This window comes from Clavelina lepadiformis, chromosome 5, assembly GCF_947623445.1.
Source record: "Clavelina lepadiformis chromosome 5, kaClaLepa1.1, whole genome shotgun sequence".
Lineage (NCBI taxonomy): Eukaryota > Metazoa > Chordata > Ascidiacea > Aplousobranchia > Clavelinidae > Clavelina > Clavelina lepadiformis.
In genome coordinates this window covers 20,792,831-20,807,287 of record NC_135244.1, presented here as the reverse complement: position 1 = coordinate 20,807,287, position 14,457 = coordinate 20,792,831, and the positions used below count along the sequence as shown (strand labels likewise).

The window sequence follows — 14,457 nt, the reverse complement described above, 5'->3', positions numbered from 1 at the left end:
TTATGATTAAGAAAGAGGGAGCCTCTCCGCGTGTTGAAGTCAAAATCAATGGCATTTACCAGAAATTGCTTGACGCTTATTTGTCACAGGGTGAGATCGCTGACGGGAATCTCCAACAGACAAGAATATGAGACCACTCATCGGGAGTTCACTGAACGCTTGGCAGCGGTCTCTGACGTATCCGATTGCAGGCCTACGTCCATCCACAGCGACGCAAGCAGCGTTCGCAGTGAGCAACTGCGCACCAAAGTAAACTTGAGAGCGGTTCTTCAACACAGGCAGAATCACGACCTTTCTTAAACATGTATTGCAAACAGTAAGTGTTAAGTATTATGAATATTGCTATAGACAATCAACGTTGCCTTCCGGAACTCCACACTTGTAAAATAGCTCAATAACACAAATCCACCGGCACAAGAAACCAACAGGACTTACTTATTGCAGCAGCTGACGTACAGAGTTTGTATCCCAACATTGGCCTATTCATAAATCTCGTCAAAATCAGTTAGCAAAGCTTTGATGGAATACAGCGGAACGCAAGTCCTATCTCACGACATTCACTATGTTTTGTTTAGATAATGTTATATTAACAAAACGACATGGTTTTATTAGCAACATAGTGGCTTTCTGTATCTTTTGCCAAAATTGGATTGTATTACGTAATTTCACCGTTGCAAAACAGTTTTCAAAAAGCAGAGCTGTTAAAAAATTTATCGATGATATTATCTGGCTATCATACGACGAAGCAAATATCAGCAACATCAAAAATGCTTTACAAATAGGAGTCGGTCAAAACCACCTAAGTTTGAGGTTACAGAAAATAAACATGGCGGTCGATAATTATCAAGACCTCGAATTTTTAGACGTGCTCCATCACTCTTCAACACAGGCCAGCTGTAGCTTTATAGCGAAAGATTACGTCAAGCCCACTGCCTATGGCCGGCTATTCCTATACTGAATGTACCACCATCCGGTTCATGTTTTCGAATTCGTGTTTTATTGAGAGGCAAAAATTCTGCAGGTTGAATGAAACCAATACAGATTTCACAGCTGCCCACCAAAGGCTAAAACAAAAGTGTTTGGCAAAGTGTTTCCTTTCCCAAGGAAACTATTTCAACAAATCTTTTCATCAAACGAGAGTAAATGGTCAGAAAAGAAAGATGATTTGTTTCCGCTCGCTTTATTTTCATTGTTGTTTATTGGCAAAGTAGGTTTATATCACAAGTTATTATTTAATATTGAGTTTCGTTTTCGCACAATTGAACTTATTTTCTCACAAAAGTTTTCCCAAACTTTATTGCCTATTATAGCTTTATCGACGAAGTGTGTGATCTACTTTTGCACGAAACGCGTAAGTTATATTTCTCGTTGGCTTCGTGCAGTGTGATATCACTTCAGCACTGTCACTGCCATACTTTCCATACTTTATTTATGATCGTAGCAATAGTCATCAAAGAGCGGTTATGAGGTCACTGTACGAGTGTTGTTTTTTTGCAATTGTGGTTTCAAAAATCGACAATGTGGGCCAAGAGCTGAGTGCAGATATCTCACGCATTTCCATTGCGTTTACATACAGAGTACAGAGAGATAATAAAGCCAATTAATTATTATAAATGTTTTGTGTGCATAAAATATACCCGAACAGTAAGTTGTGTAATAATGCAACTTACACAAACGTTTGCAGCAACAGTCCCATTCCTTATAATTACGTAATTTTCGTGATTATTGTCAATTTCGTGCAACACTAATTGCGTGAATTTATAGTTTCACAGCAGTTCGAAAAACTGAAACATTTTTTTTACCGTTTGTGTCCATTTTGTGCGTTCGCAGCGTTGTTTGTGCAACAAAAAACTGCGACCAACTAATAACCTTCAAAAAGGAATGCGCTCGTAATTTCTTTCCTACGTTGAGAAAAGAGCGTCACCCTCTACCTACAATACAATACACACACCGTATAACCTACCTATACTATACCTGCCTACGCACATCCTTGGTCCAAACACACAAGATGCCCCAGGGAGAACTGGACAATACGCCGATACAGGTCATTCCAGTTCGTTTGCTGCAATCTACTGGTCAGATCACGACGTCCAGAATCACGGCCTTTCTTCAACACATATTAAAGACAATAAGTGTTAAATACTGGAAAAGCAAAATGAATGACTATTGTAAACACAGTCAACATTATCTTCAGGAACTCGGTACTTGTAAAAAAGCTCAATCACACAAATCCACCCGCATAAGAAACCAAAAGGACTTACTTATTGTAGCAGCTGACGTACAGAGTTTGTATCCCAACATAGGCCTATTCATAAATCTCGTCAAAATCAGTTAGCAAAGCTTTGATGGAATACAACGGAAGGCAAGTCCTATCTGACGACATTAAATATTTATGTTTTGTTTAGACAATGTTATATTACAACACTGACGTGGTTTTTATAAGCGAAATGGTGGCATCATTACAGGCCAGAACCATTCTGTATTTTTGGCAATATTGGATTGCATTTCGTAATTTCACCTTTGCAGAAAAGTTTTGTAAAAGCAGCAGTTCAAAAGATTTATCGATGATATTATCTGGCCATCATACGACGAGGCAAATATCAACAACATCGAAAATGCTTTACAAATAGGATTCGGTCAAAACAGTTTTGATTTAAGGTTCCAAAAAATAAAGATGGCGGTAGATAATTTATAATCAAAACCTCGAGCTTTTTGACTTTTTGGACGTGCTTCATCATTCTTCAACACTGGCCAGCTGTAGCTTTATAGCGAAAGATTACATTAAGCCCATTGCCTAAGCCCGGCTATTCTTACGCGGAAAGTCCCATCATCCGGTTCATGTTTTGAAATTCATATTTTATGGAGGGGGGAAAAAGCTCCGCAGGTTAAATGAAACCAACACAGATTTCGCCGCTGCTCTCCAAAGGCTAAACGAAAAGTGTTTCGCATTTCCTTTCCAAGGAAACTTTTTCAACAAATCTTTTCAAACGAGAGTAAATTGTCAGAATAGGACGATGACAAGAATGACGATGAAAAGCGTACAAACTTACATAACGTTACCAGGGCCATAGGACAAGCTCGCACTCGACAGTTGACGAAACAAGAAAGGTCTCTTAAACCACTTGCCACCGTGACTTACAAGCGCCCTCGAACGTTGGGTAACATACGGATCAATTACCGTTAGTTGGCACATCAAACAGTTCAAATGAAATGGGAACACAGCCTTATCAAGCCATACGGCAGAGGTTCTTAACCTTTTTATAGTCGTGGCCCACTTTAAATGCTGATCACCTAAGTTTTGGGCGACACAAAATGATATAAATTATTATTACTTAAATCATATAATTTGAATAAATAGCAATGCTAATTTGAACGTTACAAAATTGTCACCAACTAATTAAAACTGAAATTTTCACCAACTGTATAATTTTCCAAATAGCTCTGTGGCCCACCAGTTAAGAACTCATGCCTTACGGCCAATGTGCATTGTGTGGCAACTACGGAAAACACATAAACATGGATTATGAAAACGACATCTGCCCCGTCACCAATGGAGTCATCCACCTTAATCAATTTCTTACTTGCCGAGATTACTGTATGTACGCTGCCACATGCCGCTTATGCAACGTCATTTACGTGATCAAATGAAGAACAGTTTTACTTGCAGATGGAACGCGCATATTTGGCTTGGCAAAAGTGTCAGCAAAGAATACCAAGATGACAAGGCAGCCCTGAGAACTCATTTCTGTGCCATCATAATAACTTTCTCATTAATAAACCTGAAATAGCAGAATGCTACAAGGTGACCTTCTTTGACAATGTCGAAGCTAATTGCGTGAGCTATTTACATGCTGACATAAATATACAAGACACATTACTTCCCAAGATAAGATAACGATTACACCTCACCAATTGTTTACATCGCATGTCACTAATTCTCCGCTTCCGTTACTCATAGTACTAGTGGACTGTCTTTATCACAGTGATAACATGGTGTTTGTATGATAGGAAAGCTGTTCGCCCTGATTTAGCTTTGTATTTTAGCATTTACATTTTCCGCTTTTACTGCTTTTAACATTTTTAGCTTTATAGTTTTTATGCTTTACTCTCCTCTTGTAATTGTTTTTATATTTGTTATTTCTATGTTTCTTTATAGAGACGCTAAAGATGCCGTTTATGCGAATTATATGTATCTAAGAACTAAAATAAATTAGTTGGCAGATCCATGAACTACCTCTGCTGTTATTATAGAAACTACTTAGAATGTTCACAGCATTGTATTTGTTTTGGTCATGGCTAGGGCCATTTTTATTTTGACCTAAAAAAAATTTTTTTTGACTTTATTTTTATCAAATTTTGACTTTATTTTGACCTAACGAAATTGCTTATTTGTAGAGGCCACAGTTCTTCCTCCAGTTACCCAAACATAATATTTTGTCGATTTCAGACCCAAACGTAATATTTTGTCGAAAAGTCAAGGTGTTTTATGGATTATAAAAAGTGCGTCGTGTTTTTTGGCGATAGATTTAGGTATAGCTTGTGTTATTTTGTCCTTGTGAAAAGGGCACTTTGCCTCGATTTTTTTGCGCATGGTAAATTCTAATAAACAGCAAATTAAACAGGGAAGAAGTAATGTAACCCCCTTCACGCGGCATAAGGATTACTTAAATACGTAACAATGAATAAACAATGGACAATTTGCGATAAAAGTTACTGCTGATCCAAGTGGGCATTGTGACTTATTCCTGCCTTTATGGATTAATATGGTTTAATTGTGTCGCAGTTCCTGATTTCCAATGCTTCCAAGAGGATTTTTACAAAAATAACTCTCAAGAAACACAAAAACTTTGTCAAAACCCATAATTTGACAAATTTTGACTTTATTGAAAATTTTGACTTTATTGTAAATTTTGACTTTATTTTGACCTATTAACTTCTTAGAACTTTATGCTGAACTTTATGCTGAAGTTGCTGAAAACAACTTTATTCTTTGATTCGTGGTCAGACGAGGTCCTTAAACATTTTTGACTTTATTGACTTTTGCGGGCCCTAGTCATGGCATGTCTATGTATTTTGTCTTGCGAATACTGTTGGCAGTTATCTTGTCTTCATTTGTTTTGCAGAATGTTTTTGTTTCTAGACATTTTGTAAATTATGACGTCATAACAATAATTTTTTTTTTCAACAGCAAAACACCAATACCAAACATCATTGCTTTGATGTTGGACAACTCATAAGATTGAAAATACAATTCCTTGCTCTTCATCTACCGCATATTGTTTTACAGATGAAGAAGCTTAATCTTTCCTTCAATAATCTCGGTGATGATGGAGCATCTCATATTTCGACTTGTCTCAGCAAGATCGAGGAGCTTAATATTGGCCGGTGCAATATCAGTGCAACTGGAATAAAATCCATATCCGATGCTATCTCTAAGCTACCTGAACCGGTAAGTATGTAGCACTCTTGGTTGTTGGTTTACTGACTAAGACACAGACTCTATGTTTTTTGCAAATTAATTTATTTCAGAACAATCTAAACGTTCTAAACTTTGTGAAGCCTTGTGTTTCGTCATTACTTTGTGCTAAATTATTATCTGATGCCCGTTTCAGCTGCATCCTTACGTCACAATTTAAATTACAAATGAAATATAAAAGTAATTCCATTTCACATAAAGTGAGGATCGCGTTTTGTCACTGCCACGCACATAGCAGTTTCTAACGGAAGAAGTTTATCATATTATTTTCACTGACACACTTTATACAGTGGGACCTCGTTAATCCGAACCCCGATGAACCGGAAACCCCGCTATCCGACACAAAACTGCCGGGAACGGATTTCTTCCTATGCATTTTACCCCTTTAATCCGGAAACCCCGCTGTCCGACTCCGACACAAAAGTTTTGGAACAAATGTGCTAAATCAATAGCAATATAATCCGATAAACCGGATTATTAACAGTTAAGCGAAAATGATTTACGATTGTCCTAATACAGTATGTTAGTTTGTTGACGAAACAATAGCCGATTATTATCTACGCATAATTACGTTGCGTTGCATAATGCCGTTGTAGCAGCGGTGACGGTCCTATTCGTTGTGGCAAGCCACTTTGTCAGTTACAGCTGAGTAAGCCGCACAGCTTTTTAGTCATACTATGAAATACTGTACAGTATTTTAGAAACGAAAAAATAAATTGTTCATCAACACTAACAAACAACGCTTCCGCGGTCGCAAAAAAATACGTACATTACATAGGTTGAGTGCGGCAATCTATTGAAGACATACTACTGCGACTCAATCGTGCTGTCAGCTTTTGATATCGCATTGCGAAAAAATTGGAAACAGGCCAAAGAAAGTTCTAGACTGCTGGTCCCGCCGGAATGCTTCGTCATGCAAGAGCGGTTGTCAAACCGATTTGCGGCCGCATGTTCGTCACTTCTGGCTTAGAGCATTCGTCTTTAATACGATGGTTCTAGGGGTTCGACACTGGGTCGGATCATACAAAAAATATAATTTTATTTCAGTTGCTGTCCAGCCAGAAACTTGGTACTTAGAATTGGAGTAAGGTGCATACTGCGTTTTGAACACAGTGCTGCATTTGCAAGATTGATTAATTTTTTACTTTCCAATAATCCGGATACCCCGCTAAACCGACATTTTTTGACGAAACGAAGTGGTCCTGATTAACGAAGTCTCACTTACAACGTTTTTAGAAAAGGTGAAACGCGTAAATGTAAACCTGTCGCTGTACGACTATTCGTGTATCAAACACCAGCCATCAATCACTTTGTTTTAGCTTTTGGTCTGATTTTAACCGCCTTCAACGTCACAATGTTTGACAACGTGATCCACTGTGGGATTAGGTTCGCCTAATTTCTACTTGTATGCTTTAAATCTCCCCACCACCGAGCTGGATATTTTTATTATTTCAACACTGTAGTTATGTAGTAAATTAGCCTTCGATTTCAACTAGCGAACACACGTAAAGGCTCAGCTATATTTAACTGGTAAAGGATTGGCCTATATTACATCTTCATAATATAAATTGGTAAAATCGCAAGTACGTGAATGGTTTGTTAAAGATAATTCAGCCGATTTGCGATTAAGACTTTGCTACGTTTCGGATTATTTTTGAAGATGGCCGGTACGCGAAAAATGCGAAATTCAAAAATTTATTTCTCCTTACTGGAAGAGTTTTGGGCTGAATGACTTATGGAAACGTTAATTACACAATTATTACTTTATTTTACGACCAACTTGTTTTAGTGTTGTAGTTGCGCTTTAAGTTGACACAGCTGAGTGACAATTAATTAATGTCATGTTCTTGCTGTGTATCACCGCCGATGGTAATATTGTCGAGATATACAAAAGTCCCGCGGCAGTTGTTGCTTGATATAAGCTCGCCCTTTGTTCTTTGAAAACATGGGACTACGTTAGTTAGGCTGAACGGCATTCGGCGAAACTGGTACAAATTAGTATCGGCTTCAAATGCGATAAAAATCTTATCGTTAGACGCCAATTCTACCTGGTGGTACGCACGTTTTAAGTCTAGCATACTGTATTGTAGATGGAGAATCGAGACACATCATGCGCTATGTCTTGTATTTTTGGCAGCGGATAACCGTCCAATAGCGTCAATTTGGTCATTGTTTGGCTGCAATCGAGACATAGTCGCTTCTTATAGTTTTGGTTCTTAGTTACCACCACTTGGGCTCGCCAAGGAGTTTTGTTTTGTTCATACTCGTCATAAACGTGCAACGTGAATTACATTACAACGCTGTGATGACAAGTCGGCTCCTTGCTGTCGGCTTGTAAAACAAAGCGTTTATAACGAACCATCATGACAAGGCTCTGACATGTTTAGTGTTCCATATTTTTTATTCCATTTTACTCTATAAACTTTGCGGAGCAAAAATGTGCGTGAAATTAGTCTCAAAGCAGCCATTTCTTTATTCACTACATATGTGTTGCACGTAACTGAGAATTTAATTACGTAATTTATGTGCCACATGTTGGTAAGTAATTCCGTAATTTTTTCTGCTTTTGCTCGCTTTGTTTTCGTTGCTGTTTATTGGCAAAGCAGGTTTATATCTCAAGTTATTACTTAATATTGAGTTTCGGTTTCGCACAATTGGACTTATTTTCTGACAAGGTTTTTCCCAAGCTTTTTTTGCCTATTATAACTTTATCGACGTAGTGTGTGATCTACTTTTGCACGAAACGCGTAAGTTATATTTCTCGTTGGCTTCGTGCAGTGTGATATCACTTCAGCAGTGTCACTGCCATACTTTCCATACTTGGTTTATGATCGTAGCAATAGTCATCAAAGAACGGTTATGAGGTCACTGTACAAGCGTTGTTTTTTACTATTGTGGTTTCGAAAATCGACAATGTGGGCCAAGAGCTGAGTGCCGATATCTCACGCATTTCAATTGCGTTTACATACAGAGTACACAGAGATAAAAAAGCCAATTGTCAATGTTTTGTGTGCATAAAATATACCCGAACAGTAAGTTGTGTAATAATGTAATTTACACAAACGTTTGCAGCAACAGCCCCTAATCACTATAATTACGTAATTTTCGGAATTATTGTCAATGACGTGCAACACTAATTGCATGAATTTATAGTTTTGCAACAGTTTAAAAACCTAAAATTTTTTTTTACCGTTTGTGTCCATTTTGTGCGTTCGCAGCGTTGTTTGTGCAACAAAAATGAGTGCGCTCGTAGTTTCTTTCCTACGTTCAAAAAAGTACGTCTCCCTCTGCCTACAATACAATACACCATATAACCTTCCTATAATACACCTGCCCATGCACATCTTTTGTTCCAAACACACAAGATGTCCCAGGGAGAGCTGGACAACACGCCGATACAGGTCATTCCAGTTCGTTTGCTGCAATCTACTGGTCATTGACGACGTCCAGAATCACGGCCTTTCTTGAACACATATTGCAGCCAATAAGTGTTAAATACTGGAAAAGCAAAATGAATGACTATTGTAAACACAGTCAACATTATCTTCAGGAACTCGGTACTTGTAAAATAGCTCAATCACACAAATCCACCCGCACAAGAAACCAAAAGGACTTACTTATTGTAGCAGCTGACGTACAGAGTTTGTATCCCAACATTGGCCTATTCATAAATCTCGTCAAAATCAGTTAGCAAAGCTTTGATGGAATACAACGGAAGGCAAGTCCTATCTGACGACATTAAATATTTATGTTTTGTTTAGACAATGTTATATTACAACACTGACGTGGTTTTTATAAGCGAAATGGTGGCATCATTACAGGCCAGAACCATTCTGTATTTTTGGCAACATTGGATTGCATTTCGTAATTTCACCTTTGCAGAAAAGTTTTGTAAAAGCAGCAGTTCAAAAGATTTATCGATGATATTATCTGGCCATCATACGACGAGGCAAATATCAACAACATCGAAAATGCTTTACAAATAGGATTCGGTCAAAACAGTTTTGATTTAAGGTTCCAAAAAATAAAGATGGCGGTAGATAATTTATAGTCAAAACCTCGAGCTTTTTGACTTTTTGGACATGCTTCATCATTCTTCAACACTGGCCAGCTGTAGCTTTATTGCGAAAGATTACATCAAGCCCATTGCCTAAGCCCGGCTATTCTTACGCGGAAAGTCCCACCATGCGGTTCATGTTTTCAAATTCATATTTTATGGAGAGGGGAAAAAGCTCCGCAGGTTAAATGAAACCAACACAGATTTCGCCGCTGCTCTCCAAAGGCTAAACAAAAAGTGTTTCGCATTTCCTTTCCCAAGGAAACTATTTCAACAAATCTTTTCAAACGAGAGTAAATTGTCAGAATAGGACGATGACAAGAATGACGATGAAAAGCGTACAAACTTACATAACGTTACCGGGGCCATAGGACAAGCTCGCACTCACAGTTGACGAAACAAGAAAGGTCTCTTAAACCACTTGCCACCGTGACTTACAAGCGCCCTCGAACGTTGGGTAACATACGGATCAATTACCGTTAGTTGGCACATCAAACAGTTCAAATGAAATGGGAACACAGCCTTATCAAGCCATACGGCAGAGGTTCTTAACCTTTTTATAGTCGTGGCCCACTTTAAATGCTGATCACCTAAGTTTTGGGCGACACAAAATGATATAAATTATTATTACTTAAATCATATAATTTGAATAAACAGCAATGCTAATTTGAACGTTACAAAATTGTCACCAACTAATTAAAACTGAAATTTTCACCAACTTTATAATTTTCCAAATAGCTCTGTGGCCCACCGGTTAAGAACTCACGCCATACGGCCAATGTGCATTGTGTGGCAACTACGGAAAACACATAAACATGGATTATGAAAACGACATCTACCCCGTCACCAATGGAGTCATCCACCTTAAATAATTTCTTACTTGCCGAGATTACTGTACGTACGCTGCCACATGCCGCTTATGCAACGTCATTTACGTGGTCAAATGAAGAACAGTTTTACTTGCAGATGGAACGCGCATATTTGGCTTGGCAAAAGTGTCAGCAACGAATACCAAGATGACAAGGCAGCCCTGAGAACTCATTTCTGTGCCATCATAATAACTTTCTCATTAATAAACCTGAAATAGCAGAATGCTACAAGGTGACCTTCTTTGACAATGTCGAAGCTAATTGCGTGAGCTATTTACATGCTGACATAAACAAACAAGTAACATTGCTTCCCAAGATAAGATAACGATTACACCTCACCAATTGTTTACATCGCATGTCACTAATTCTCCGCTTCCGTTACTCGTAGTACTAGTGGACTGTCTTTGTCACAGTGATAACGTGCTATTTGTCTGATAGGAAAGCTGTTCGCCCTGATTTAGCTTTGTATTTAAGCATTTTACATTTTCCCGGTTTTAACATTTTTAGCTTTATAGTTTTTATGCTTTACTCTCCTCTTGTAATTGTTTTTATATTTGTTATTTCTATGTTTCTTCATAGAGACGCTGAAGATGCCGTTTATGCGAATTATATATATCTAAGAACTAAAATAAATTAGTTGGCAGATCCATGAACTACCTCTGCTGTTATTATAGAAACTAATTAGAATGTTCACAGCATTGTATTTGTTTTGGTCATGGCATGTTTATGTATTTTGTCTTGCGAATGCTGTTGGCAGTTATCTTGTCTTCATTTGTTTTGCAGAATGTTTTTGTTTCTAGACATTTTGTAAATTATGACGTCATAACAATAATTTTTTTTTTCGACAGCAAATCACCAATATCAAGCATGGTTTCTTTGATCTTGGACAACTCATGTGATTAATAATACAATTCCTTGCTCTTCATCTACCGCATATTGTTTTACAGATGAAGAAGCTTTATCTTTGGGGCAATGATCTCGGTGATGATGGAGCATCTCATATTTCGACTTGTCTCAGCAAGATCGAGGAGCTTAATATTGGCCGGTGCAATATCAGTGCAACTGGAATAAAATCCATATCCGATGCTATCTCTAAGCTACCTGAACCGGTAAGTATGTAGCACTCTTGGTTGTTGGTTTACTGACTAAGACACAGACTCTATGTTTTTTGCAAATTAATTTATTTCAGAACAATCTAAACGTTCTAAACTTTGTGAAGCCTTGTGTTTCGTCATTACTTTGTGCTAAATTATTATCTGATGCCCGTTTCAGCTGCATCCTTACGTCACAATTTAAATTACAAATGAAATATAAAAGTAATTCCATTTCACATAAAGTGAGGATCGCGTTTTGTCACTGCCACGCACATAGCAGTTTCTAACGGAAGAAGTTATTCATGTTATTTTCACTGACACACTTTATACAACGTTTTTAGAAAAGGTGAAACGCGTAAATGTAAACCTGTCGCTGTACGACTATTCGTGTATCAAACACCAACCAACAATCACGTTGTTTTAGATTTTTGTCTGACTTTAACCGTCATCAACGACACAATGTTTGACAGCGAGGTCGACTGTGGGACCGGGTTCGCCTGATTGCTACTTCTATGCTTTAAACGTCCCCACCACCGAGCTGGATGTTTTTATTATTTCAACGCTGTAGTTATGTAGTAAATTAGCCTTCGATTTCAACTAGCGAACACACGTAAAGGCTCAGCTATATTTAACTGGTAAAGGATTGGCCTATATTACATCTTCATAATATAAATTGGTAAAATCGCAAGTACGTGAATGGTTTGTTAAAGATAATTCAGCCGATTTGCGATTAAGACTTTGCAACGTTTCGGATTATTTTTGAAGATGGCCGGGACGCAAAAAATGCGAAAGTCAAAAATTTATTTCTCCTTACTGGAAGAGTTTTGGGCTGAATGACTTATGGAAACGTTAATTACACAATTATTACTTTATTTTAAGACCAACTTGTTTCAGCGTTGTAGTTGTGCTTTAAATTGACAAAGCTAAGTTGCAATTAGTTAATGTCATGGTCTTGCTGTGTATTACCGCCGATGGTAATATTGTCGAGATATACAAAAGTCCCGCGGCAGTTGTTGCTTGATATAAGCTCGTCCTTTGTTCTTTGAAAACATGGGACTACGTTAGTTAGGCTGAACGGCATTCGGCGAAACTGGTACAAATTAGTATCGGCTTCAAATGCGATAAAAATCTTATCGTTAGACGCCAATTTTACCTGGTGGTACGCACGTTTTAAGTCTAGCATACTGTATTGTAGATGGAGAATCGAGACACATCATGCGCTATGTCTTGTATTTTTGGCAGCGGATAACCGTCCAATTGCGTCAATTTGGTCATTGTTTGGCTGCAATCGAGACATAGTCGCTTCTTATAGTTTTGGTTCTTAGTTACCACCACTTGGGCTCGCCAAAGAGTTTTATTTTGTTCACACTTGTCATAAACGTGCAACGTGAATCGAACACGACGCTGTGATGACAAGTCGGCTCCTTGCTGTCGGCTTGTAAAACAAAGCGTTTATATCGAACCGCCATGACAAGGTTCTGACATGTTTAGTGTTCCGTATTTTATGTTTTCATTTTTATCCATAAACTTTGCGGAGCAAAAATGTGCGTGAAATTAGTCTCAAAGCAGCCATTTCTTTATTCACTACATATGTGTTGCACGTAACTGAGAATTTAATTACGTAATTTATGTGCCACATGTTGGTAAGTAATTCCGTAATTTTTTCTGCTTTCGCTCGCTTTGTTTTCGTTGCTGTTTATTGGCAAAGCAGGTTTATATCACAAGTTATTACTTAATATTGAGTTTCGGTTTCGCACAATTGGACTTGTTTTCTGACGAGGTTTTTCCCAAACTTTTTTTGCCTATTATAACTTTATCGACGTAGTGTGTGATCTACTTTTGCACGAAACGCGTAAGTTATATTTCTCGTTGGCTTCGTGCAGTGTGATATCAATTTAGCAGTGTCACTGCCGTACTTTCCATACTTGATTTATGATCGTAGCAATAGTCATCAAAGAACGGCTATGAGGTCACTGTACAAGCGTTGTTTTTTACTATTGTAGTTTCGAAAATCGACAATGTGGGCCAAGAGCTGAGTGCCGATATCTCACGCATTTCAATTGCGTTTACATACAGAGTACGCAGAGATAAAAAAGCCAATTATCAATGTTTTGTGTGCATAAAATATACCCGAACAGTAAGTTGTGTAATAATGTAATATACGGAAACGTTTGCAGCAACAGCCCCTATTCACTATAATTACGTAATTTTCGGAATTATTGTCAATGACGTGCAACACTAATTGCATGAATTTATAGTTTTGCAATAGTTCAAAAACCTAAAAACTTTTTTTACCGTTTGTGTCCATTTTGTGCGTTCGCAGCGTTGTTTGTGCAACAAAAATGAGTGCGCTCGTAGTTTCTTTCCTACGTTCAAAAAAGTACGTCTCCCTCTGCCTACAATACAATACACCATATAACCTTCCTATAATACACCTGCCCATGCACATCTTTTGTTCCAAACACACAAGATGTCCCAGGGAGAGCTGGACAACATGCCGATACAGGTCATTCCAGTTCGTTTGCTGCAATCTACTGGTCATTCACGACGTCCAGAATCACGGCCTTTCTTGAACACATATTGCAGCCAATAAGTGTTAAATACTGGAAAAGCAAAATGAATGACTATTGTAAACACAGTCAACATTATCTTCAGGAACTCGGTACTTGTAAAATAGCTCAATCACACAAATCCACCCGCATAAGAAACCAAAAGGACTTACTTATTGTAGCAGCTGACGTACAGAGTTTGTATCCCAACATTGGCCTATTTATAAATCTCGTCAAAATCAGTTAGCAAAGCTTTGATGGAATACAACGGAAGGCAAGTCCTATCTGACGACATTAAATATTTATGTTTTGTTTAGACAATGTTATATTACAACACTGACGTGGTTTTTATAAGCGAAATGGTGGCATTATTACAGGCCAGAACCATTCTGTATTTTTGGCAACATTGGAT

The 14,457-nt window shown here is 37.9% G+C and overlaps 1 protein-coding gene across 1 annotated transcript in view; it reads left to right on the top strand.

The window, feature by feature from the left end:
* The window catches only part of LOC143460723 (uncharacterized), a 157,310-nt gene that overhangs the window by 131,961 nt on the left and 10,892 nt on the right, over positions 1-14,457 (top strand). The window contains exons 31-32 of the mRNA XM_076958331.1: positions 5,288-5,449; positions 11,350-11,511. Coding sequence (XP_076814446.1) covers positions 5,288-5,449; positions 11,350-11,511 — 324 coding nt within the window. The remainder of the gene's footprint in view (positions 1-5,287; positions 5,450-11,349; positions 11,512-14,457) is intronic.